The 27,969-nt window shown below is 44.3% G+C and overlaps 1 protein-coding gene across 2 annotated transcripts; it reads left to right on the top strand.

Annotated features, from left to right (window-relative positions):
- Window positions 1–27,939, top strand: prrc2c (proline-rich coiled-coil 2C). 2 transcript variants are annotated; one of them, XM_042416313.1, is made up of 34 exons: window positions 1–373; window positions 6,959–7,128; window positions 7,353–7,527; window positions 7,713–7,822; window positions 8,100–8,222; window positions 9,488–9,786; window positions 9,909–9,988; window positions 10,384–10,520; window positions 10,640–10,727; window positions 12,563–12,746; window positions 12,848–13,493; window positions 13,795–13,967; window positions 14,484–14,763; window positions 14,896–15,106; window positions 15,216–17,654; window positions 18,463–18,623; window positions 18,733–18,887; window positions 18,992–19,436; window positions 19,562–19,647; window positions 19,742–19,936; window positions 20,039–20,296; window positions 20,460–20,552; window positions 20,718–20,819; window positions 20,910–21,081; window positions 21,257–21,472; window positions 21,803–21,924; window positions 22,018–22,172; window positions 22,307–22,538; window positions 22,666–22,776; window positions 24,217–24,411; window positions 24,503–24,603; window positions 25,267–25,393; window positions 25,546–25,788; window positions 25,897–27,939. In XM_042416313.1, exons 2-34 carry the CDS (start codon window positions 7,014–7,016, stop codon window positions 26,188–26,190), a joined length of 8,523 nt encoding a protein of 2,840 aa, XP_042272247.1. In that variant the 5' UTR covers window positions 1–373; window positions 6,959–7,013; the 3' UTR covers window positions 26,191–27,939. The 2 variants fall into 2 exon arrangements, with proteins under 2 accessions (XP_042272247.1, XP_042272246.1); XM_042416312.1 differs by having other exon boundaries at window positions 10,375–10,520.
- Window positions 27,940–27,969: the final 30 nt, after the last annotated feature.

Genomic DNA, 27,969 nt, shown 5'->3' with positions numbered 1-27,969 from the left:
TTGTGCGACAGGCCGCGGCTCGAGCGGGGCCTCACTCAACTAGAAAAACGGTGTGGCACCAGGTAACGGGTGCGGAGAGACACACGGAACCACGGGACGCCCGCGCACCGGTTCCCACAGTAACGGCCGAACCGACAAGGACAGACTGGCGGCTTGAAACGGCGCAGAAGACACAAAAACAGAAGCCGTGCATGTGGAGAGCGGTTTGTTGGCAGCCAACGAGCAGAGCAGCTAACCGTCGTTAGCGGGCTAGCCAGCTTTTGTAATCTGCCGGCCAGACTCATATTCGTCCACCGCAAACCAGGCCGAAACCGGATCCAGAAGTCAAGCTGTACGACAAGCGAAAGGACAAAGAAGGCACCGGCGGTGGCAGGTGGGTCTGCGTGTCATGCAAGCTGAATTTTTTGAAGTTTTGCACAGTGGCTGATGTGTTGGTGCTCACACAACGTTAGCTGGTTAGCATGCTTTGGCCACTGAAGGGCTGGAAGTGGATGTGATGGCGACTAGTGAGAAACGAAACTATGCTAAACGATGCGAGCTGGCGGCCTGCTATCTAACAGCACCACGCTACACATTAGACGTCAAACTCTGTCCTGCTGGCTAGATGAATGTGTTGACATTTTCGTTCATGCGTTTTGAGCAAATTAAACTGTAATTTGTGCCCGGTCTGGTTGAGTTCCGGGCGAAAAAGGGGCCTGTATTCCCTGCCGGTATGAGCCACCCAGCCCACCAGCAGTTTGATTCATGGAGACGGATGGCCTGCAGACTCCTCAGTAGCACTGATTTACAGGAACAAAACGACACTACACGTTTGGCTGTCATCACGTTTGGTTTCTTTTTCACTGAATTGAACTAGGTGTGGCGATATACTACGTTTTATACTCATATGTCATGGTATGTGGGGTTGTGTGTACAGATGAGCACAATGCTTTCCTCTTTAGCCATGAGATCTTGCAGATCCAACAAATATGCCCCTTAAAGGAGCACATTTTTTCTGTGTGAGTGTGCACATTCAGGGGTTTGGCAGATTTGGAGAGTGTATGGCTCATGATCTCTTATCTGAAGATGTGTAAGATTGCTAAAAGGCTACATGTATTGATTTCTATACATTCATCCCTTGAAAGGAATGGGTCTACATCTGGCTAGTTTTAGGGAGGCCTATTCAGACATATATTGATTGGAGTAGGGCTTATTGATTGAGCAGTCAGTGACTAAGGCCTGATCAGAGATCTAGTGGAAATATCTGTTGCAAGGCTCAACAAAAAAGAGATGTTAATGATTTCTATGTTGTGACCTGCTTGGCTCTAAACTGATTTAATAAAAGTGATACCAAACTTTGCATTTCATACAGCTCATCAGTCAGTCCCCCCAAACTGGTCCCATGTGTATACTTTCAACTGGCATTTGCAATAGCAAATGTTTAACTTGTGCATTGAATCTAAGCACTGAAGCACTCAGTCAATGGGAAACATAGCCACCGTCCAGTTTCTTGTGTATTTAATGAAATAACCAACAACTCTCAAGGGAGATCATCTCATGATACTGATGACCTGACTTTGGACAACCACAATATTCTTAAGTGGCAGCCGAGCCTTATCTTTCTCCATGCTTTGTGTTTATCAGACCAACAACAGTAAGTAATTGTAGAGATGCTAGAAGAAGCCTCTTGCACTGACCCTGATCAAAGTGAAGATTACGTGGTAGATACGGAACATGTCCAAATCAGTTCAAGTAATGGTATGATACAACATTTTGTCTGTACGGGCCGAGCTATGTACTACAGTAGTACTGTATCTGTGAGGAGTGGTGATTTAATTGATATGCCTGTTCACAGCCAATGTAGAATACATACTAAAGGAGAATAAGCATTGTAGTTCTAGATAGTGCACCTACAGATGTTTAACATAATATACAAACCTTTGTCATTGTAGATATTTTGGACCAGAAGTCTTCACTGGAGCATTTCAATAGAGTCCAATGAAGTCAATGACATACAAGCTTGTTGTTTCAGTAAAACATTTTTGTGCATCATTCAGGCCATCTACATGACTTCTTATTCTTCACAGTTGCATTAGCTAGGTCAGTAAACAAAAGGGTAGGGCGCATGCACACTTTACAAGTAAGACATCTGGGTCAAACTGCAGGTTGAATGTGGAAGTTGATCTGCTGTGCAAAAGATACTAACTTTAAGTGTTTATGTAGACCACCAAATAGCTGCTGTGAGGCTTGTATTTCTTTGGCCCTGTTGGATTTAATAATTATAAAGCTGTTTCCAGCCAAGTATTTATTTTCACAGTCTCTAGAATGATAGTGGTGAGTGCATTGCTATGCTGATGTGTAAGTTCAAAACTGTGACACACAACACAGGTCATAAAAAATCTGAGTTTGTCTTTAAGATCTTAGGCTCTTGTGTATCCGTGCAGTGTTTTATTAGTGGTAAAGATGTGGAAGCAAATTCTTATGTGGTGGCTCAGTGAGATCACTGTGGGGACATCTAATAAGCAAGTCATTCCACTATTAAGGTTAATAATTATTCAAGATAGAACTGATGCAGGACACTTTTATGCTGTTTCTTACTGATAGGCATTATCAACAAATTTTGTACTGGCCACATGGTTTGATGGATGGAAATTTTGCCAGCCATTTTATTTTCATCGAGCCAAAATCTGTGAAGAACATGTACACACAAAGTAGTTCTCATTAAGCAGAAACACCAAAATGCTGATATGTTGTGATGTGTCAGAAAAGAACTTCCCCTGATGAATGAACTGTGATGCAGAAGTAGTTATAGGGGTGCAGGGTCATGCTGGAGGTCAGGCTGTGCTGATTAAAGCTGGGTAGCAGGGATGCAGTAGTATGCCAGGTGAGGAATATGAGATTTTTTTTCTTGAAAACGTGTCAAAAGGAAGGATCCAAGGTCCCTCCCTAGGACTGTTGTCATTTAGGCTGTGTGGCCTCTTATCACTGTTCTCTCTTCCTGTTTGATTCCTTTTTTTCTTCAAACACACCCTTATACATCCCACATCCCTCAGGGACAGATGGAATTAAGTAAAATCTGCAAATGTTCAGTCAACTCCCAGTGCTTCAGCTCTGAAATCCAGAGCTGATGTCTCATCAACAAACACAAATCAAGAGCACAGACTGGATGCAGAGTCATTTTCAGTCTGCTCCTCTTGTAGATGAGACCATTAAATTCACTCCAAGATAGCCAGAGCCAGCTAGCCAGCATGAGTCACAGCAGGTTCTCATGTAGTTTATCTGTTCACTTCACAGTTTATGGGACTGCCGTGACTCAAGATGACTAATTCAGTCAGTTATCATTACATTACTTTTTGACTAAAAGTAACTTTATGTATGTTGTAATAATTTGATTGTCACAATTAAGACATTTTACACATTGTTCAAAAACAAAAATTCTAATTAATTTGATATATCCTCCAGCATTGTTTCTGCTACATTCAAATTGTTTTACCTCTCATCTCCTGTCAAGCATCACTGCTGCACCTGACAAAATTAAACACAGACAATGATTTGTAATGATGATAAATGCAACTGCGTCACATTTTTCAAAAACTGAGCTGGCATCTGTAACCAGGAAGGATATGATTCGACGGGGACCTCTCAATTAGATTCCATCGGTTAGATTAGAAGCTTGGTATCAGTTTCAGCCTATGGCTAGCAAGGTACTAGTCACTACTCAGCTAGTAACATTCCCACCCAGGTTTGCAACTACAGCCTCTTCAGATATTTTTTGTGTCTTTCTATTGTTCCACCGTACACAGTGTTCACAAAACAACAAGCATGTGTTCAAGAGACCGAAGAAGGCAAATTTGTGACAGCACTTAGGTCAGCAGGGACTCGTGTCACTCATGTGTTGTAGTGTGTGCTCAGCTTTACACTCTGGTATTATTGTTTTCTGGAAGGACAATTTTTGAGACAGCTGGAGAGTGTATCTTCAGATACAACTGTATTAATTGTTTTGCATCAAGGTTTTGCCATAGCTCAGCCTTCAATGATAAACAACCACTATCGGTACTAGAAAAATGTACAGCAAGAGAAAATACAAAGACAGTGTACGTATAGCCTTTACTGCCCCAAATGCATTTTTACTCATTTGAAGAGGTGCATATAAGCTGCAGCACCTTGCCTACTTCTAATGGACACTGCCATACAGTAGAGGCACAGAAAAGATGCATTAATGCCAGTTTTTTCCTGACAGACACCTTTGAAGTATTAAGTATCTGAAGTTGACTATGAATCCAGGTCCTGATAAAATTGTGCATTCAGGGATGGGTATCTTTTTTTTTTCTTTTTTTTTTTAAATTGATGCCCTTACAATACCTCATTTTCAGTAGTGATATATGTTAAGCTGAACTGGACAAATTAATTTGTCAAGTACAAGTACTAAGGCACTGTACTGCAAAGATCACTACCCACACCATACTCCCACTTAAAGAACCAGTGTGTAGGATTTGGTGGCATCTAGTGGTGAGGCTTCAGATTGCAACTAACTGAATACCCCCCCAACCCCCAGCGTGCAGGAGAACCTACAGTGGCTGCAAAACTCCCAAAAAACATGAAAGGCCCTCTCTACAGCCAGTGTTTGGTTTGTCTGTTCTGGGCTACTGTAGAAACATGGCGGTGCAACATGGTGGGCTCCATGGAAGAGGACCCGCTTCCTATGTAGATATAAAGGGCTCATTCCTAGGTAACGAAAACGCAACAATTCTTATTTTCAGGTAATTATACACTGTAATTAAAACATACTTATTAATATCACATTCCATTTCTGCCAAGTCTGTTCTGCTAGATGCCACTATATTATACACACTGCACCTTTTTAAAGAAAGAAAGAAATTACAACCTGGGTCTTATGGTCATTGTTTGGACCATCATTGCTTTTGACAGTATTTTTACTAAACAAGATGCAAGTTGTTTTTAAAAGAAAGGCGTTTTCCTTTAAGTGGATGTTCCTTTGCAGAAGTGTTCCAAGGCCAAGTTGCAGATAGAGACTGAGCTCATCAGAGCTGTCAGCTCCCCCTGACACACACTAACTCACACTCTCGCAGACACTGCTCCACCACTGCTACGTTAATAATAAATGACCTCTGTGTGACTTAGGAAAGACACTGCAGCCCCAAACATGCTGTCTCTCTGTCCATGGTATTCCTCATTCACTTTCTGGCCTTTCTTTCTACGTCTTCCCATATCCTAAACCATGAGTGCCCCCCACTGGTCAGTAAATGGTAAATGGTAAATGCACTGTACTTGTATAGCGCCTTTCTAGTCTTCCGACACTCAAAGCGCTTTTACACTACAAATCACACTCACCCATTCACACACATTCATAAGCTGAATGTGTACAGGGGCTACCATGCAAGGTCCCAACCTGCCCATCAGAGGACACTAACCATTCACACACACATTCATACACTGATGGCACAGCCATCAGGAGCAATTTGGGGTTAAGTATCTTGCCCAAGGACACATCGGCATGTGGACAGGAGGAGCTGGGAATCGAACTGCTGATATTCCGATTAGTGGACGACCCACTCTACCTCCTGAGCCACAGCCGCCTCAGTGTGTCCAGCTTTCTTATATCAGCTTTATACCACACGCAAAATTGAAATTGGTGTTTTCTCACTGGCAAGTAGGGCTGGGTGATATGGACAAAATCAAATATCACGATATTTTTTGACCAAATACCTCAATATTGATATTCCGACAATATTGTAGAGATGACTATTTGTGCGTTCACAAAATAGCTACATGATGAGATTTTTAATAAATAATCATCAGTAATGTGGATAAAATGACTAAATAGGTAAAGGTAAACAATAGAACAGCTACAACAGTCTGGTAAGTTCATAAAATTACATCACTTTACTGTACAAAAACACAACACTTATGCTATATCACAATATTACGATATCCAAAAAACACGATACATATATATATATATATATATATATATATATATATATATATATATATATATATATATATATATATATATATATATATATATAGTCTCATATCATGAAATTGATATATTGCCCAGCCCTACTGGTAGGCATACCCAACTGCGTTTTTTGCCCCGGATCCCAGCGCAAATGAATCATCCTCCTCCTTGTATTGTTCAGTGACACTCACCGAAATATTATTAATTGAAACCGCTGGCTGCAGCGTGCTATGCAGTTCACACTCCAGTGTAACAAAGTTTAGTGTGGCATTTTGACAGGTAGTTTACCCGGAGAAAAAGGCTCAGAAAAGGCATTAGGCTTCATATAGCCAATACAAATCCATCAAAAGAACTTTGAGTGTCTGCGATCCTGGTGTGGTCAATTTCTATTCACAGGCAATATAGCAGGTTTGCAACATTAAAAAAATCAAGTATATGCAGGTCTCCAGTCAGAAGTTTTCTACAGTTGAAATTTAGGGATGCTCTGATCTGCCAGACCGGTGTTGAGGTCAGTATTGGCCCTATCACATGGATCATGTATTGGCCTGACGTGACCAATACATAATTTTTTTTTTCATCAATATCTTTATTAAATTAAAGGTGCTCAGTAGAGTGCTCTAGTTTAAGAAAAACACATTGAGTGTTACCCACCAAAACGCAAAACAAAAGTGTTACATTTCTTTCGTCATAAATCATTAGTAATGATCTGAGTCTGCATTGTTCACATCAGTGGTTCTTAGCTTACATTCTTCTCCTAGCCAGCCTTTGCTGGAGTATTGCTGCATTTCTTGGCACATGACTACCACCTGTACATCACTGAAATGGTGTGAAACATTGGCTGGACTGTGTAATGCTTCACCTGCTTGCATGTGCATCCTGATGCGCTTGCATGCAAACAAAAAAGGAAGTGTGTGTGTCTGTGTTATGGTATACTGTGCAGAACCAACAACCTTTGTACCTTCGTGTGTTCTCATTTTTGTCTCACCCTGTCTATAGGAGGCTGGTTCTGGGGGCGAGGCCAAAGGACCAGACTCAATGAGTTTCCAGCGAAATGTCCGAGAAGTCAGGGCAGAGCACCAAGGCAAAGGATGGCAAAACAAAGTATGCAACCCTTAGCCTCTTCAACACCTATAAGGGCAAATCTCTGGAAACCCAGAAAACTGCAGGTAAGCACCCACTATTATTCTGTTAGTTGAACACTATACGACTACTAATGAGTGCGCTGTGAGGTTGTATTCCTAGAAAGTGTGCACAGCTTGTTTTGTCCTTAGTGACTTCAATATATCAAGGCAATATAACATAAACTTTAAGGATCAAATTTTTACCTTGTCCTTCTTGCATACCTCTTTTTTTCTGTTCTCCTACATCTGATTTTTTTTCTTCACTCCAGTGGCAGCCAGACATGGGCTCCAGAGTTTGGGCAAAGTTGCTGTCAGCCGGCGTATGCCCCCTCCGGCCAACCTGCCCAGCCTGAAGGCAGAGAACAAGGGAAACGACCCCAACGTCAACATTGTCCCCAAAGACGGTAGTGGCTGGGCATCCCGATCTGAGGGAGGGGAAGAGAGGTAAATTTAAGAACTTGATGCACGTTTATACACTCACACTGAAATTGGACACCATCTTTTTCGCAGCTCTTCTCAAAACAAAGGTGTATGTTACACATCTCAGTTAAAGGTGGAGCGGTCTGCCATCAAGAACATTTCAAATCATGAGTGATGTTGGAAATTTTGCCCTGTTTTCTGTGCCATAGGCAACAGGAGACCCCCCCACCCCAGAACAAACCAGCAGTGCTCCAGTCACAAGAGCTTTCTATTGGGGGCAGTCGTTCCTGGGCCAACAGCAAGCAGACACAGCCAGACGGTAAATATGCTCTTTACTTCCTTGCTAAGCATTACACCTACCCATGCAATGCAGATTGGTTGCGAACACCTTTCTGTAAATTTCCCACTTCTGTCCATGCAAATAAGAGGAACAGTATTCAATTGGTTTACAGCACTCAGCTATTACAGCCTGCATGGAATTCAGAACATTTGTTCTCTACTAAATGTGTTGGTTGGCGTGGAAGGAGCACTGTACACCAACTCAGGATTAGACCTTCTAATTTCTGTGTTCATAATAATGTGCTTGTATTGTGCAGGAGCTCCTCGTGTGAGCAGCCATTTTCACCAGGAGTTTCCCAGCTTGCAGGCGGCTGGTGAGGTCGAGAAAGACGGTCAAGAGGAGGAGCCTTATGGACCAGGCCCCAGCCTCAGACCTCAAAGTATGGCCACACTCATACACATAAATAATATCCAGTGTCCATAGATTACAGTGTTTCCCCAAGGATTTTTTCCAGCAGTAGTGGTGTTGTGCGCATGCAGAGCCCGCGATGCCAGGACCCATATTTCATATGGGTCCATAGAATCATGTACATGATAATTTACTAGGAGCTTTTGACAGCAGAGGTCCAGGTAGCTGTAGTTATAATAAATGTCAAAGATTAAATGCCTCAACACAGAAAATGTACACTTTTTTTTTTTTTTTCTTTTTTTTTTTTTTTTGAGATGCACCAATATGGAATTACAGGGCCAATAACGATAATTATAGACTAAATGACTAAGGTTCAAAACAAGATAATTATGTGTTTGTTGTGGCAGATAGAATACGATAACTGGTAATTTTATTTGATTGATATATAGATATATAATATATTTATTTATTGTAAACTTGTTTATAACAACCAGTTTGTCTTTTTAATATGTAGACTAATTGGCATCAGACCATATCTCCTTATTGACAACCTTTCATACTGTTGAACTGATTAATGGTTGATGCCCTCAGACTCTACTGTTCAGAAAGGCTGCAGGTAAACTGGTTAACAGCTCTGTGGCATCATTCATCCTCCCCTCTGTCCTCCTCACTATGCTGGTGCTGGTCAGACTCACTGCTGCAGGTACTGATGGTAGAGAGGAGGGGCAGGCTGGTGTCAGCCTAATGTCTTCAAGAATTCAACTAATGTTCAGATATTTAGATAATTAGACTCTTTGCTATTGCTATTGGGACAACAAGCTCCATAGAAACATAGCCGCTGCAGATGAGAGGGAAGACAAAGACGTCGTATTTAAGTTTATGTTCTGCTTGTTCAACAGTTGCTACTGTTGATGAATTGCTCGTACCGTCTCCCTTACTTCTGGGTGTTGTTGCACTTACGGCAGCTGTGGCCTCTGCTCTGCTTTCCACTGTGTGTGTGTGTGTGTGTGTGTGTGTGTGTGTTTGCCATCATGCAAACAGGCACAGACCACAGATAGAGAGCAGAGCAGAAGAGAGAGAGACAGAGAGGCAGAAATCCTGTTCGCTTACCACTAGCTCCAGTCAGCTGCTGGAAGTGGAGAATGTGCGTCTGGTTTGCATTCGCCGTGATTATTATGTGCGATGTGAAATTTCAGCAGTGGCGTTTATCATTTAGTTGTGCCGCTGTTGAAAGCATATAGGGGAAACACTGAATTATTTTCTTCATCAATGTTTATTTTCTTTTTGTCCTGTTAGATGTTGGCAGTTGGCGTGAAGGTGGAGGCAGGAATTTAAACACTGCACCCAGCCCCCCTGAGATGGAGAACAGGGCTCCAGAGGAGGGTAGTACGGCCCCTGGTACCTCTTCACCTCCTGAAGAAGCTGATGAGCCTGGACGAAATGTAACCACTGACGGCCAGAAGGAGAAGAGGGATGGCAGGGAGAGGTTGCCCCCCTCTGCCCCTCCTCAGCCTAAACTTAATGGGGGGCAGCAGCCTCCTGCTGGGGTGCCAACACACTTCGACCCCGCTTTCAGGAGCATGATGCCACCCTACGTAAGCCACAGTTTGTTTTGTTTTGTTTTTTTTGGACTGACCACATGAGGATATCGCAGTTACTGTCTAGTTGTTTGTCTCTTCTTTATCCTGTTTGATGATTTCTGTCTTTCTGTCTTTAGATGTTCCACGCCTATCCTCAAATGACTTTTGGCCCAGGGCAAGCAAACTTCAGATACCCTGTACCACAAGATGGAGCAAAGTGAGTTCACACCTGAATGGCAAAGCCCTAAAAACTTGAAAATCCACAGTCAATGCTAATATGTAAAGTAAAACATGAGATATATTTTTATTTGTATTGAATTTTATAATTGCATAAATGCATAAATACATCATTCTTAGTAATAAAGAAGAAATGACTCAACTCAAAGGTGATAAAAGTTACTATACCAGCTGATGTAATATCACACAGAAGAACATTGTTTGTTATTATCAAAAAGGAATTTTTTACATGTTTTCAGCACAGATTTGACAAGTGTCAGACCCACGACACTGCCTACAAGTCTCATTACACTGTATAGAGTTAAAAAGAGAAATTTGTTAATGCACTAGACCATAATGAACTTTCCTTTCCGTTGCTCCCTGTTGGATGATCAGGGGTCCTCGCTCAGCACGACCCCAGCAGCCGCCCCCTCAGTCCTGGCTCCAGGACCCAGATAGACCCTCTATCATTAGCGCCACAGAACTGAAGGAGCTGGACAACTTAGACACTGATGCTGATGAGGGCTGGGCAGGTCAGTAGCTATGCATTATCAATGAACTGCTGTGTTTGACTAATCACTTAATCAGCTGGGGAAAAGCTCACTTTACTGTAGTTCTAGCTTCTATCAATTCTGTCCTCTCTACAATCCAGGAGCTCAGATGGAGGTGGACTACACTGAGAAACTAAACTTCAGCGATGATGAGGAGAACCAAGCTGCTAAAGACAAAGGAGAAAACTGGTAAGTATTTTTATCTGAATCACTTAAATTGTCTTGCATTCACTATTTAGCTTCTGTAATTCACTATAAAAGAACCACAAATGAACCACACAAAGGTTTCTCTCTATTTAGCCTATTTATTTAATTTGTTAATAACTATTTTTTTTAAATATGAGGCACCATAGTGACATGAAAACAAGGTAAAAATAGCAACAAAAAACAACTAAACATAATAAAAGATAACATAAAATACAAACAGGCATATACACTATATACACTCTAAGCCCCCACATCTCTCCCCCACTCACCCTTAAAACTTCACTATAATTAATTCATTTATTCACAAGTCACTCTCTCACTTATTCTATCACTGCCCTCCTTCATTCACTTCATCGGTAAAATAGGTCATACAATGATACAAGTAAAATTTCACATATCAATATTTAGCCAATTTAGTCAAAATATGTGTAATTTACATTACTGCCTTTCATTTTACAAAGCATGCCTTAAATATTTAGATTTTCTTACCTCCCAAAACTCATCTCTCACACTTCTTTGAAAATCAACTTTTGGAGACTCGAGATAGGTGGGCATCATTGTTTATTTTATTAAAACTATGTCATTGTGACATCGAAATCCAGTGCAAACCTTGGATAATTATAAAGCTAGACTTTATGGGTACTTTGGGTTTCCTATCTCAAGCAAATCTTCGTGAGTTTATTTTTATACTGAACACAAATGAATGGAGAGGCACGGCTGCCTGCTAGGTAAGAAAAATGCATTCAACAAAAATTCATATCACTATGGCATGCCTTCAAACTTAAAACATTGAAAAACACCGGTAATGACCTTTCAGGTTTAAATTGAATTAATTCGACATGTTTCATCGATGTTTTGTAACGCATTAGCAATCTCACAGTATAGTGACATGTTCTCCAAGTGCAGGACAAGATGTAATGGAAATCAATATATTGCAGACAGAACACACTGTATGGTGGATGATTTAACATACCACAGTTGTACATTCGGAGCCAAATGCTTATTGCACAATAGCATCAGCTAGTGCCAAACAGGTAGTAGGGATGCCATGGTGAGGAAATTTTCCCACCGGTTAATAAACTTGTGACAACACTGGTATTACCAGTTATACCGAGCGTTTTACAAGATAAGATATTCGTTGATAACCGTCAATATCCATGGAGCTTTTACTTTGATCTTTAAAGTTAGATTTTTAGTTTAGATCTTCCCCCTACTAACAAGTTAGTGATGGTGGACTTCAGACACGGGGAAGAGCCAGAGGATGGCCGCTGCTTAGAACCAAAACCGGAGCAACCCGCCCGCCATCCAGAGAGAGACGCACTGAGAGCAAGCTGAACAGGCAGAGAGTGCTAACACGCTTATTGAATTAGAGTTTTTTTATTTGATGAATGTGGGCACTGACACGTGAAAATGAACTAAATGGGTTTTATTTCTTTTTCTTCTTTTTTTCTTTTCTTTTTTTTTTTTTAAGCGCCAAACGATGGTGGGGGCAGTGAGAAAGTAATGTAATTGGTGTATGCCCAAACACTGTCTAACACCAGTAACACCAACTACCACGGCAAGCCTAACAGTTAGCGCGAAGTAAAAAATTATTTAGACATGACAAATGCATCAACCTGGACAAGGATCAAAAATATTTCCAATTCCAGGAACGTGTTATCAAAGCCTGTTTTTGTGTGTCCAGTGAGATTATGTGTTGTGATAGTGATAGGGTTTGATGTGCAGCTTGAGGATGAGGCAAGCAGGTGAGGAACCTGTGATTTTTCTTTTTTTTTTTTCTTCTTTTTTTAACCTTTCCAAATTAATATTACTTTCAGGGAATGGATGGGTAAAGTGGATCGTATAAGATCACGGCCACCAGACAGTCAGGAAGGCTGGAAGGAGGGGTCTGAGGATCGTGGAGGCAGTAAAACGTCATGGGCCGACAGCGTAGATCCAAGAGCGCCTTCACCTGGCAGTATGGGGCAGTACAATAAAGCAGCTGCTCCACAGGACTACCAGGTAAAGCTGGTATAAATTGCACAAGCTGCCAATTGGTTTGCACTGATATTGTAACGGCAGGTTCATCAGTCTGTATGCATACTAATTTTTCTGTTCTCAAGGGTGGCGGTCGTTCTGTTGTTGCTGGGGCTCCACGTGGGAGCAAACCATCGGCTACAGCGGCACCTGGTGCCGATGAGGACTCTGAGGCCTGGCGACAGAAGCGCAAGAAGCCTTCAGACGTTTCTGAAGCTGTAGAGCGAGCAAGAAGGAGGAGAGAGGAAGAGGAACGGCGGATGGAAGAACAGCGGCTTGCTGCTTGTGCTGAAAAACTTAAACGTCTCAATGAAAAACACCGCCAGGCAACTGAGGGCAAATCTTCCCCAGCTCTGACCACCAACGATGAGGCAGGAGCTGCCCATGAAGAAGCTTCCTCGTCAGCTCCTGCTCCTGCATCCAGTCCTGTACCTTCAATCCCAGTTTCACAATCACCGGCCCCAATCATGCAAGCTCCTCTACCCGAGAGGGTGGATCGAGACAGGGAGAGGATTGAGCGAGAAAGAGAGAGAGTCGAACCAAATGTAGAGGAGGAGGTTCACTTGCCTCGTCAACCCGGCTCCCCAGTCCAGCGACCTGTGGCCAAAGCTCCAGAGCCGCAGAGCGAAGGAGAGAGCACCTTGGCTGAGGTCGGCCCCTTGACGGAGGAAAACCAGGCTGACAGGACAACAGTGCCTATTCGAGACTATTTCAACATAGAGGACAGCAGAGGTAAGCCAGCTTAGTGTCTACTAGCTGTATGGACTGCATTTACACCTAGCTGAGATCCAATCACAATGTGAGCTAGACCACCTCCAGACGTGGTCTGGCCAATCCCGGAGCATTCCGATCACAATGTGTTCTTGGATTTACACTTTGCATGACATGTTTTTTTTCTTATCCAGTGAGGATATCCAAATACAGATTTAATGGTAATGCCAGGTGTAAATGGGGCCTCACTGATCGTTGTGCTTTTGCACCTGACTACCATTTAGTTGTACATGTCAATATCATTGGTTTTGTTTTCCTGCAGTGGATGAGCCCCACCTGCCGATACCTCACATGGACACCCCCAGTGGTGAGGAAGTCCCTGTGGCACCACCACAACTGGAGGGAGAAGCAGCAGCTGCTATACGTCCCTCACTCACCTCAGGCTATTCCAAACAGTTTCAGAAATCTCTGCCGCCTCGCTTCCTCAGACAGCAGGTAAGGATGTCCACACCTGGCTTCTTAAGTCACTAGCGGCTGGGATGTTGCTGTCCATATGGATGTGGCAGGGGGGCTAGTGGGCTAAGTAGTAGTTTCCGCACTGTGAACATAAAGAGGACTTTTGGAGTTTTCAGGTTGTCACAGCAAGATGAATCAGTTTAATTTAACTCTTTCAATCGTACTCTCTCATAGTTAGCATTTGAAAAGAACAACTAACTGATAACTTTAGTGAATGCTCCTTTCCATGCAGGATTTTCCATAAGACATGCGCAGTATAAGGGCCGGTATCTCTTATACCAGTATGCAGTTTGGGAAGACCTGGGCTGGTGATATTGCATATTTGTAAAGGCTTTGGTTTGAACAAATAGTTTTCGTAGGCGGGCCTTTGAGTGCATTATGTCAGAACAAGCTGAACTGTACTGGCAGTCATCAATGTAGTCCATTAAAAACCCATTAACTTTGTTCATCTTAAATGTACATTTTCTCCATTACTGTTCCTCATTGGTCTTGTAGGAGCAGATGAAGCAGCAACAATGGCAACAACAGCAACAGCAGAGTGGGGGCTCCGTGTCACCATCAGGTGGTGGTGGAGTTCCAGCTACCCAACAACAACAGCAGCAGCAGCAGCAACAGCAGCAGCAACACCGCTCCATGTATCAACCCATGGGCCCCCATCACCAGCACCTGGCCTCCATGGGGTTTGACCCCCGCTGGCTCATGATGCAGTCCTACATGGACCCCCGCATGATGTCTGGACGTCCTCCCATGGATATGCCAGCTAACATTCACCCTGGTAGGGAGATATGTGAAATTAAAATGGAGAATATGTGTATGTTCGTGATTAATGTATTCAGTGTTGAGGGCAGTGTTGATGATAGCTGTGCCAGACAACCTTTTCAAAGTTGTTCTGTTTTGCCCTCTTCAGGGAGGATGCCCCCTAAGCAGATTGTGCGCAGAGAGCCAGGTGACAACTCCAGCTCTAGCTCTGACTCCTTTGACCACTTGACGCGACCAATTCGTGACCATGGCCTGCCCTCAGACTCAAGGATGGTATGGGGATCTGACCCATACCCACAGTCAGAACCATTACCGTCTGTAACTCCACCAAAAGGACGGGAAGATAACAAGGAGCCGAGGTAAAAAAAAAAAATTTAAAAAGGCAACTAAGCATAAAGAACTTGATCAATTATAATCAATGGATTTTTATTTTCTGCACATAAAACTATAATAATTGTTTCTCTGCAGGATGGAGTCTGGTTTGGATCTAGACAGGGGTCTCCCAGCTATGTACCCCCAGGACCACAGTGCATTGGACTCTCGTAAAAGTAACTTCTTTCGGGACCCCACAGAGTCCCTGTCTGCGTTTTCCCAGGGCCCAGAGGATGTGCCGGGGCCTTTAGATAGAGTCCCTGTTGGCTCAGGCTTTGATCCTGAGGAGTCAGGCCTACCAAGTGGGGAAGAGGTAGAAGCTCTAGGTCAAGCTATGCTCCAGAGGAGTGTCTCCCAAGGCTCGAGCCACTCCCTCAAGCTGGATGAGCCCAGGTTTGATGGGCTACCTCTGGGAACAAAATCACTAGAGCTTCAGGACACAGTGGATAGGGCTGAGGATAAGCCTCAGTATGAGCTCTACTCACAGGCTGCAGTGACCAGCAACAGGGCAACACCCCCTGCTGATGGACTCCACAAACAAGAGAAGCTGCCTCTGCCGGCACCTAGCAAGCAGAAAGCTGATCTGCGCTGGGGTGGGAGATCTAGCACTGGGCGTAGAGAAGGACCAGGAGGAGAGAGACCTGTCCGCAGGTCTGGGCCAATAAAAAAGCCTGTCCTAAGGGACATGAAAGAAGAGAGGGAGCAAAGAGAGGAGAGAGAAAAGCGTCACGAGAGAGGGGAAAGAGGAGAAAGGACCAAAAAAGATCAGTCCTCTAAAGCTCCTTCTGCAGCTGCTGCTGTGTCTGAGGGCTCCAGACCTCAGGGTGAGGGGAAGAGAGAAACTCCTGAGGCTGAGGAAACTCAGACTGGCCTTCAGAGAGCCAGAGACTCCCAGCCTTCCTCTGGGGCTCCCACCTCTTCCTCTCAGGAGGAGAAAGCAGACAAACCTCCCAGCAACGACAAACATCCAGAACCCAAACTGCCCTCCAGGAAAGAGTCCAATCTACCTCCGCGTGCCTACCGACGAGAAGAGAGAGAAAGGGAACGTGAGAGGGAGAAGGAAATGGACAAGGACAGAGAAAGAGAGTGGCCTGCTGACTCAAGTTTCAAAGGACGTGGTCGAGGAGAGTATTACTCCAGAGGACGGAGCTACAGGGGGACATACAGTGGCCGAGGCAGGGGTAGTCGTGGTCGAAGCCGGCCAGAGTACCCTTACCGAGAACCTCGATCACGGTCTGACTTACCTTCTGCTGGTGGTGCTGCTGCCTTTCGTAACAGGGAGGAAAGTGAGACTCGCAGTGAGAGTTCAGACTTTGAGGTTATACCGAAACGCAGACGACGCCGTGGCTCGGACACAGATTCTGAAAGTGAAGGTGGGAGGGAGTCTGCTAGTGATACTGGACCTTCTGATCGTGAGCCTAGCACGAAACCTAGCCGTCCACTGAGACGTGAGCTCCCCGGGGAGGCCCGGTCTGGCCCACACAAGCCAGGCTTTGGACCTCCTCACATGGGGGAAAAGGTTGGTTCTAGAGGGGATGATGAAGGCAGACCCAAGCCAGGATTTCTCCCTAAAGGAGAGCCTTCACGGCGAGGAAGAGGAGGATTATACAGTAGACGAGGTGGCCAAAGGGAACGTGGAGGCCCTCGTTCAGCCCCTCTTAGACGACCAGCAGCCAGAGATTCTTCTTCTCAGTGGCCCTCTAAACCCATGGAGACATTCAGGCCTGAAGACACAGAGTCCACATCAAGATATGACAATCCTCCAGCTGACCGACGGCCACCTAAGTCTGATGGCAAGAAATTTGGGGACGGGGCTCCTCAGAGTAGCAGAGAAAGGCCTCGTCGATCCAGACCAGCACGACCCCCCAGGCAAGATAAACCTCCCCGCTTCCGGCGGCTGAAGGAGCGGGAGGCTGCAGTGTTAGCTAGTGGAGAGGCCCCAAGTCCCCCTGTCCCTCTACCCCCAGTGCCTGCTGCTGCTGTCCCTAATTCTGCCCCAGCCAAAATCTCCCTCTCCCCTACCCTGTCTAGAGCTCCAGGAACCCCTGTAACTATGCCTGCGGAAGTGGCAGCCACTATGCCCGCACCGAACTTACCCTCTCCTATAGAAGCACCCTTGCCTGAGACTAGCAGCCCCACCATCACTGCAGTCGGCACCAAATCCCCTGACTTGTCCAACCAGAACTCCTCAGATCAAGCCAACGAGGAATGGGAAACTGCCTCTGAGAGCAGTGACTTCAACGAAAGGAGAGAACGAGAAGAGAGGAAAGGAGCACTGGAAGCTGCAAATGAAGCAGCCACTGCTTCTGCCCCTGCTCCTGCACCCTCTCAGGGCTCTTTAACACCCAGTAAAAGCCCCCCTGATGGAGGGGTGACTCCAAAACGTGAAGGACCTCCTACAGCCAAGAGAAGTTTCTCAAGTCAGAGGCCTACAGAGAGACAGAATCGTAGAGGCAACAGTGGAGCCAAACCAGGCCGCAGCTACGCAGGGGGCAAGGGGGAGAGGAGGGGAGGGGCCAAAGGCGGCCGCAAAGGGTGAGTTTGAAACAAACAGTCTTTTGTCTGTTCTGAGGCTTTTACTTTGTCTGCTTACATTAACACTTGCACAATGAAGTTGACTCAATGAACATTGTGCGGTAGAATAACAGTGCAGATTTATTCACACACAATAAACCTTTTGTTTTAATTGAATTCTGCCTCATTAATAGATGTACTGAACAAAACTATAATCTACATTAACATTCTGTAAACTGTTAGTATTATCTGTCCAAATTGCCTGGGCGGTTTCAAGTATTCTCCACTTGGGTAGATTACTGAGCTCAAGTGTGCTGTAATTGGCTATCAAAGTGTTCTGGTTAAATATAGCTCAATATAGCATCTGTATGATGGTATTTTTAGACTCATATTGTACCTTTGCTTCACATTTCTGAGTCAAAACATGTTTCTCCCTTCATCTAATACACTCACGGTCTAGTGGCTTCTTGCTTCAGTCTTACTATGGTAATAAAATAAGAAAGAGGTGTAGTTTTTTGTTGGGATGAGATCAGAAAAAACGGCAAGAAAAGAGCAAGACCAAAAATAAAGTAGAAAAAGTTTAATTTGAAAAAAAAATCATCTTTATGCTAAGAAGTGGGAACTGGAGTGGCACAATTCTCACCTGAAGGTGGTATATTCATTTTTTTCTTAAGTAACTAATATTATGTTATTATCCATCTTTATTTGCACAAAACACATCACAACAGTATTTATTGTCTCAGACTTTACCACCACACTGTTTTATAAAACATGTGTCAATAAGTGTCTTGCTGGGTCTCAGTTTTTCTTGTTTCTCTAAACTGTGCAGCCCTTCAGCTCAGCAAAACTCAGAGGGGACAGCACCAGCTGGAGGAGCAGCTCAAAGACCTACAAAGGATCAGTCTGCCCGTCGCAAAGATGAGGCCAAGCAGGCTGCTAAGAAGCCCAAAGAGAATGCTCTTTCTCAGTTTGATCTCAATAATTATGCCAGTAAGTAGACCTGTGTATTTGTAATCAGAGATTTGTCTAATGATCTGGCTTCAGCTGCTTGTCACCTGAAAACTGAACGTAAATATCTATTTTTGTCCCGTCACTGTAGGTGTTGTGATCATTGATGATCACCCAGAGGTCACCACCACAGAGGACCCACAGTCCAGCACCAACGATGATGGTTTCACAGAAGTGGTCTCCCGAAAGCAACAGAAACGCCTGCAGGATGAAGAGAAAAGGAAAAAGGAAGAGCAGACGACTCAGGTAGCAGGATGATTAGCTTGTGCCATATAGTTTTTTAAAAAAACTTTGATGATAATGAGCCGTACCCGTTTGATATAGTATTAATATTGATCTGTTTCCTACAGAACTGGGGTAAAAAAGGCTCTGGTGACAAGAGCAGAGGAGGTGGAGGAAAGCTGCCACCAAGATTTGCTAAAAAACAGTCATCACAACAGCAACAACAACAACAACAGCAGCAGCAGCAGCAGCAGCAGCAACAACAGCAGCAGCAGCAGCAACAACAACAACAGGCCTCACAGTCTCAGCCTCCTGTAGCCTCCACCCCCCAGGCCCAACAGCAACCCCCCATTTCTGCCCCCCAGCATCCTCACCTTGCTCCCTCCCAACCTGCTGCATCCCCTCAAACTCTGGAAGGAACGGTGGCTCCTCTGTCCTCCATCCCCCCTGCCACTGTGGACTTTACCTCAAAGAGCCTACCCCCTGCATCTACGCAGACACACAGCACTCTGGGTACAGAGCTGTGGGAGAACAAGGTAGCAGGCTCCACCGTCCTTTCCGACGTCAAGAAGCGTGAGTTGATAAGTCAGTTCTTGTGAAAAATATCTAAAATTTGTTTTCGGCTCGTGAATCCCACTGTGATGTAGGAGTGAATTTATCATTGAGCTTTTCTTAAAAATGTCATCTGTATATTCCAGTTGGTCCAATCAGCCCTCCCCAGCCACCTTCTGTGAGTGCCTGGAACAAACCTCTTACCTCCTTTACTGGCACTGTCTCCTCTGAGGTATGTTAAATATGCCTGCCTCATCTTTTGCAACTGTATGCTCCACTTAACCCCATGATAAACCATGTAATATGTTGTTTTGTTGTTTGTTTAGGGTGTGAAGCCTGGATCAGAGGGCAGTGTAGAATTGGCAATAGACAGTATTCAGTTTGGAGCACCATCATCTGCAGGCAGCACCGACAGTGATGGAGTTCCAGCAATGCTAGAAACTGGCTCCGACAACAAATTACCTGCTCCCAAAGAACAGAGACAGAAACAACCTCGCGCTGGCCCAATCAAAACACAGAAGGTAGGTAACTGAACTGTGGAGTAAGTTTTCTTCTCACTTTCATTCATATTCATTTTATGAACTCCACTTGATTGTAAAAAATGTTCAATCCCTTGTCCTCAGCTCCCTGAGATGGAACCAGTGGAAACCAAGGAGTACAAGCCAGGTCCCATTGGTAAGGAGCGCTCTCTAAAGAATCGCAAGGCCAAAGACGCACGTGGAGGAGAAGGCGAGGGGATGGAGGGAGGAGTAACCGGAGGAGGCGTCAGCAGAGCCACAGAATCCAGTCCTCCCATCAGTGACACCACAGTACCAGAGTTGGGAGGAGACATCGAGGGCATGATCACAGTCCCCTCAGCAGAGTACACCAGTAACTCTAAGGTATGTATCTCTGTCAAATTAAATTGTTTTGGTTTTTTTATGATTATTGTTTTATCAAATCGTCAAAGTCTTAAATAATTAAATCAAGATAAAATTTAAGGGCAATTTATCATAAAATCATGACTGTGTGTGTGTGTGTGTCTAAACTGTTTTTCTGTCACAGGAGTCCGTAACAGACTACACCACTCCCTCCTCATCGCTGGCTGACAGTGTTCCAACAGGAGGCAACAAAATGGAAGAGAGTTTGGTAGCCAATGTGAGTACACATGACACTGGGCTAAAACCTCATACACCTTTCTTTTTCATTTTAACGGATTATGGAAAATGTCTGTGTCGTAGAGATTAAAAAAATCCTAGAAATACTTTAACGCTCAACACATAATTAAAAGATTGCTTTGGGAACGTTTTGGGTGTGTTTTAGGTGGCATTACCACATTCGTTGCCCCTTCCTCGGCGAGAGACCCTGCAGCAGAGCTCCAGTCTAAGCACGGTCTCTCCTGCTACTGTTGACCTAACTCTTAAGGTACAGCACACTATAGGCGACATTAGATTTGAACTGCTTTCTATAATATTAGTGAAACATAGTCTAAGCACCTATGTCTTTCTGTCTCAGATGGAATCGGCTCGCAAAGCGTGGGAGAACTCCCCGAGTCTGGAGAAGAATTCTCCGGTCACCTCCTCTTCCTCCCCCATCACCTCCTGTGCATCCTCGTACTCCACCTTCTCCTCGGCCTCCATGCCACAGATCCCTGTGGCTTCTGTCACCCCCAGCACCTCACTGACAGGTAACATCCCTGTTACATCCACCGTATCTCTTATAATATTGTTTGTTGGCACCTTGTTTATCTCTTGTTTTACACTGCTGATATTCTACAAGACACCGACTTATCTGCACTTTTGTTTTTGGGATTGTTGGGCTGTGCATGTGAATCAACTTGCGTGTTTATCTCCACCCTGCAGGTTCTGGTACCTATACGACATCATCCCTTGGCACCAAGACCACCACGGCCTCTGACCCTCCTAACATCTGTAAGGTGAAGCCCCAGCAGCTGCAGGGTGGAAGCCTGTCCTCCTCCAGCAGTAGCAGTAGCAGCAGCTTCTCTCAGCTGGGCTGTGTGCCTCCCCTACTGCCCCAGCAGCAGACCCCTCAGGTGTACGTCTCCCAGTCTGCAGCAGGTGAGAGAAACATGGCACCAAACTGTTGTATTAGTTTGCAGATGTTTGCTGAATTTAGTTGATTGTTTATAAGTGTAAGTTTGTGTATAGATCATCCATGTTTTTACATGAAGTCTTAAAACACAGCATTGTATAAACCATATATCTTTGATGTATTACTGTAATGTAGCCAAGGATACAATGTTGGCAACTATTGCTGATTTGGATCCTCTTCTATAATTTCATGCCTTCAGCTGAGGAATTTTGAATTGCATTATCAATACCAAATGTACCAAAACATGAAAGAGAATGAAATGCTGATAGGGGAACTTTGTGCACATGTTTATCCAGGTTCTGCAGCTCAGATTCCAGCCTTCTACATGGACACTAGCCACCTCTTCAGTACGCCCCACCCTCGCTTGGCTCCTCCCTCCTTGGCGCAGCAGCAAGGCTTCCAGCCCGGCCTGTCGCAGGTAGGATTTTGTTTGTTAGAGGTCAGAAACACACTGCAGGAAAGTTTTAATGGTGAAGGTAACACCACCTGTCTGTGCTTGTCTACACTATAGCCAACAGCAGTGCAGCAGATTCCCATCCCTATCTACGCTCCACTGCAAGGTCAGCCTCAGCACCAACACACACACCAGGCCCAGCTAGGACTCAGCACTGGTCCTCCAGTCTCCCAGCCACAGGACTTGTTCAACTCTTCACTGCAGCCTTACAGGTAACAAACAACACCACAGGTTGTCGCCACAACTGAAACACACAGCACAGTGTTGCTAATGTGCCACTTTCCTCATTTTGAGGCCCCATCGTTCCTGTTATCTGATTCTATATCCCGACTGTGTCCTCTCTCAGGTCTCAGCAGGCGTTCATGCAGAGCAGCCTGTCACAGCCCTCCATGATGCTGTCAGGACCATCATTGCACAGCTATCCTGGCGTGCAAGCACCTGAGCTGGGCAAGCCTCAGTCCAGTCTGGCCTATCAGCAGCCTTCCTCCACCCAGCACATTCCCATTCTGTTTGAGCCCCAGCTCAACCAGCCATCTGGCATGGGAGGCTCCCAGCTCATTGACACACACCTGCTTCAGGTAACCCGTCACCTCACAAGAAATATTTGACACCACCTTAGGATGCTGTCTGTTGTATACAGACATCTGCATTATATATATATATTGTTTGGATATTATATCTGACATCTGTGTGTCTTTGGTTCAGGCTCGACAGGGGATGAATCAGCATTCAAACATGTACTCAGGGCAGGTGCAACAACATGGCCAGAGTAGCTACTACAGCAACACCCAATCGCCCAGTTCAGCAATGCAACAGGTACCAAACATGAAATCATAATGGTGGCCATCCAAACCTTAAGCTCTTCCACTTCCCCCTCCCACCATAGTCCAATTTTTTTGTCTCTTTTTTTAGGGAGTGGACAGGGTCTCTTTAGAGGGAGATAGCAGGTCAACAGTTTATGCCACATAGAAGTGGTATACATCATCTGAAAGCTGGGAACCTGAAGATTAATTTGAGATGCAGTTCAGCACTGTGTCAAGTTTTTCTAGTCTTTAATCTGTAATCAAAGTTTAGAGTGTGTAAGGGCTTAGAATATTATGATGGAAGTATATGATGGCCATTGCCATGCTCAATTACGTCTCATAAGTTGCAAAATTTAACCATTCTTGACCACTCGAGGATTGATTTTAAAAATGGTCTCCACCAAGATTTTGAGCATACAGCATACACAGCATAGACAAATTCAAGCTGTAATTTGGTACCTAAAAGTTTTGACATTTGGAGATTTCTGTAAGAATTGTATTTTTCAGTAATTGGATGGTGAACACTTCTGTTCTGGAACTTGTTCAGAAACCCCTTTATTGTCAATATACCTAGGAAAGTCATACATCCTCTGAATGCCCCAGGTCTCTAGTTTGTAGTTTTAAAGTTTCATGAGGCTGTGATTATCCTAGAGGTCACAATAGGTCATTTTTATACAGTGAGGTTAAGTTTCAAAAAATTTTCTCACTACAATGAAATGGCTACTATAGGGACTAATATCATCACACATGAACACAATTAATGCAATTCCAAGAATATTGAAGGGGACCCAAAAATATTCAAATACAACATTTTTAGAATAGGCGAAAATAACACATTTATACTTCACGCAAAAACTGCATGGGATTAGCATAGAGTTGGCATGTTTGTAAAGGGGAGACTGGCAGTACCCATAGAACCCATCGTCATTCATATCTTGAGGTGAAAGGTCAAGAGACCCCTTTTGAAAATGGCTATGCCAGTTTTTCCCTCTCCAAAATTTAGCCTAACTTTGGAGCACTATTTAGCCCCCTTCCCAACAAGCTAGCATGACATGGTTGGTACCAGTGGATGTTTTAGGTCGTCTAGTTTCATGTGATACTAGAATCATCACTCTGAAGACAGTAATGTCAGCCAAGGACGCTAGTGTCCTTGGGTAGTTTAAGAGGTTAATAGTTTGTTTTTTGACCAGTCTTAAAAAAAATTCACATTTTTTTTCAATTTTTTTTTTCCAATTTACAGTGGTGTAAAAAAACAGAAAACATCAAACCCTTTCATTTGAGAAGCTGTAAACTGCAAATGTATTTTTATGTAAGAAATCAACTCAAAATTAATTCTGGTTAATTTTCTGTCAATTGACAAATTGGTGGATCAATTCATCAGTTAAGTGTTTCAAGAGTTGTCCCATTACCAGACTGTCAGTGTGTGAAATGTATGTGTCTTGTCTCTCTCCAGGTGACGGTCCCTCTGCCTGGTTCCCAGCTGTCCCTGCCAAACTTTGGCTCGGGTGGAGGTCAGCCCCTCCTGGCACTGCCTCCCACTCCTCCCCAGGCACAGCCCCCCAACATGAACCGACAGCCCCCAGTCTCCCAGCCGTACCGAGGGATCATGGGCCCCAACCACAACATGATGCAGCCTCCCACCAGCAAGGTACTGTACTGTGTGTGTCTCAATAATCTGGCTGGTTTTGATTTTTAAAAGTGCAGCTTTGACAGATTTTTTATTTATTGACATGGTGCAGATGGACATGGATCTGAAACTCTTTGGCACTGGGATGGATGTGAAGCCTGGAACCCCACCTGTCAGCGCCAGGAGCACTACACCCACCTCTAGCCCTTACAGGTACACCACACACACACTTAAAAACTACATACATATGCAAGCAGCACCATTAATCCAAAGATTATGCTGCATGCTGTGTTTTTCTTAGAGTTTAAATGAAAGTCATGGAGGATTGAGGATTTGACAGCACACGATAAACATGCAACAAATTTGTCTTTGACGCTTAATTCATGTGAATTTGATTTTTGGGGTGAGTTGTGTTTGATGTAGTTTGCAAACAACAAGCATGACTATGAGTATATGACAGCTCAGGCAAGTTGATTTCACACCTTAACTGAAACTTCAGCTTTTTCTCTTGTTTTCTTCAGACTCTCATTCTGTTCACATCAACATGAATTGGACTTGTATCGTTTAGAAATATCAGCTCATCTCGCACAGACATACATCTGCCTCAGTTTGCAGCTCCCACAGTAAATATACTTCCATTGACTCAGTATGCATTCATGCTGCCTTCACTTCACATTCAGTTTGACACCTCAAAGGTGAAACATAAACTTTGCCTCTATATCATTTCTCCGTGCCTGTTTATTCAAGTACTATTTAATTGCCACAGTCCCAATTTTCACTGTGCTGAATGATTTTTCGATGAAAGATCAATGTATTAAGAGTTGTCAACTAGTGATTTGTAATTTCAATGCACTTTCTACACACCTCTCCCTGCAGGGCCAGCTCCACCTCCCCTTGTAGCCAGTCCAGTAAGATGAACAGCATGCTGTACCAGAAGCAGTTTCAGCCCAGCTCTGCCGGCATGAGAATGACGCAGCACTTCCCTGGCCAGTTCAACCCACAGGTTAAACATTCACAATAATCATAAAACCTGCATTTTGATTGTGTTTATGTAATACACTGGTTATCAACATAAATGTCAACTTAATTGTCATTCATTCAACTGAAGTATTAATTGATTTTTTTTTTTTTTGTTCTTTTTCCCTCTTCATTCAGATTCTGTCTCAGCCCAACATCGTCTCTCCTCTGGTTCGACCTCCTCACGCTAACTCATTTGCTGGAGGTGTCCAGCGCTCTGCCATGGGCCCTCCGATGTCACCCAATGTGGGTGGCGGTCTGATGCCTCATCCCAGACCCCAGCACCCACAGCACAGCCAGCACCCTCCCCGAGGACCACCTGGTCCCTCACTGGGACCCAGAGGCACACAGGCGGCTCTGAAGGCTGAACAGGACCTAAAGGTTTGATGCCATATTCTTTTTATCCATGTATTTTGTTACCGGTCAAACAGATGAGATGATCTTTCAGTATAAGGTTGGTTGATTTTAATTTTTCCTCCACCCCACCAGGCAAAGCAGCGGGCTGAGGTGCTGCAGTCCACTCATAAGTTCTTCTCAGAGCAGCAACAGCAGCAGCAGCAACAACAACAACAACAACAACAACAGCAGCAACTCAAGGCCCCGCAAGTTAGCAAAGCATCTCGGCTTGATCAGGGAGGAAAGCCTCCCCTCGACACCTCAGCGCCAAACCACCAGACAGGGAGCGAGCGCCCAGATTCTGACAAACCCCCCATCTCCACAGCCAAGCCCATACGGACTGGCCCCATAAAACCGCAGGCCATCAAACCAGAAGAGGGCAAGTAAAGAGCTGCACACCCTCTACAGATGACAATATGAATGGATGGAAGAGAGGAAGAGAGCCCCATTCACTCAGTCACCTCCTCATATCAGCCCTGGGGGACAGTGTGGGGGGGGAGGAGGATGGGTGGGATGGGTAGAGATCCAGATGGTAATGGTTTCTGAGAGTAGACGCTGTCCTGCGTATACATAATCCTCTTCCTCTTCTTTCTTCCCGTCTTGTCCCACTGTAGGTGGGGGCGTTTGAGTTGGATTCTTCCATCATATTTAGATGCCGATAAAATGGCTGCACAAGTTGTTCCATAGAAAATCTACTGTGACGGTAGATAAAGAGGAGAGCTGGAGAGAAAAAAAATTGAAATGAGATTTGCTGCTGAGTTTGCCATTTTTATAGCTCTTCATTTCTGCTCCTTTTTTAATCCCCCCCCCCTCCAAATAGGATCACGCATATTATAGGAGAAACATGTTTTGTTAACGAAAGAATGAATCAGTTTTGTTTCTGTAGTCAAAACAATCTTGTTAAGATGTCATTTAGTGAAGCACACTTTTTGTTGCCCAATCTCCCGTCATAACTAATCCAGAGAATTGTGCACGTGGAAATGCTCTTGCACCTCATGACCACACGCACGCACTCGCTCAACGGTTTCATCCACGGTTACCAAATGGAGACATGAAATCAGAAATTCTGTTGTTTTGTTCCTTTTTTGTTTGACCAGAATTGAAATGTGAAAATTGCAGCAGTTGATTGAGTTTAATGATTGATTTTATTGATTAGTCTGCCTGTGAGCCTTTGCTCCTGCCTTCTGCTCTCATCTCCTTGCCTGAGAATTACTGATGTGTTGGGGTGTGTGTGTCAGGTGTGTGTTTGTGACATAAACAGGGGGGGAAAAGCTTGTAAGCTGGACTCTCCTGTATATATTTAGCCAAAGGTTAAAGCAGCGCAGAGATGATGTCACAGCCTTTAGGATTGCTGTTGCCGTGGCGGCAGAGTTTTGATTGGACTGAACAGAATTACGCGGAAATGATCACTACTTTAAAGCAGTTCCAGTTTAGGGGCTACTGTCACACACCCTCTCACCGCTTTCACACCCATCCTTGCTGTCACACACAAACACACATGTATACACACTTCACTGTAAAGCACCCAGACCTGCTGCTATTGACTGATTTCAGTGCCCTTAGCTAGAATATAGCAGGATAGGGCTATTTAGAGGAATAGAAACGATGAGGAGTTGATTGTTGAAACAGTAGAAAAACACGAGTGTGTGTATATGTCAACCCTCACAACGAGGGGGAACAAGAACAGGACCGAGAACGACAAAAAAAGATGAAATGAGAAGCCTCAAGTTCTGAAGCATTTGGGCAGAAGGACACTTATTGTTTTGTTGTCTTTATTGATGAGAGCAATCAGTGCTGTTTTCTGTCTCTGCCTCACCTCCGCTGGCTGTCCCACCCACAATGCTCTCATCTCGGGGTTGTGGCGACAAGGGTCCTTCAGAAATGTACAGTAGTATGCACCCTGAGGTGGGGAGGACGTCTTCCTCACCTCTGCCCTAGCCGGGGGAAGAGTCCTTGCTTTGGAGGATGGATGAGGGAGGGAGGGTAATGATTTTTTTTTCTTTTTTTTTTTTTTTTTGTTTTGTTTTTTTTTTGTTGTTGTACTTGTACAGGGGTTTCATCGATTAAAATATGTACGGTCTTATTTACATTCTCTTGGTTTGGTTACAGAAACTAATAAAAATAATATACTGTTGACATGTTTTTCAGTGACGCCTGTTTTTTAAT

Source organism: Thunnus maccoyii, chromosome 7, assembly GCF_910596095.1.
Source record: "Thunnus maccoyii chromosome 7, fThuMac1.1, whole genome shotgun sequence".
In the NCBI taxonomy this organism is placed as follows: Eukaryota; Metazoa; Chordata; class Actinopteri; order Scombriformes; family Scombridae; genus Thunnus; species Thunnus maccoyii.
The sequence above is the reverse complement of the archived record's forward strand: the minus strand, read 5'-3'. Positions and strand labels throughout refer to the sequence as shown.

Coding starts and splice junctions, on each gene's coding strand:
- prrc2c (XM_042416312.1), top strand. CDS start 7,014: ATGTCCGAGAAGTCAGGGCAGAGCACCAAGGCAAAGGATGGCAAAACA. Junction 21,473..21,802: donor CGTCTCCCAGTCTGCAGCAG/GTGAGAGAAACA, acceptor ATGTTTATCCAG/GTTCTGCAGCTCAGATTCCA. Junction 22,539..22,665: donor TTGACACACACCTGCTTCAG/GTAACCCGTCAC, acceptor TCTTTGGTTCAG/GCTCGACAGGGGATGAATCA.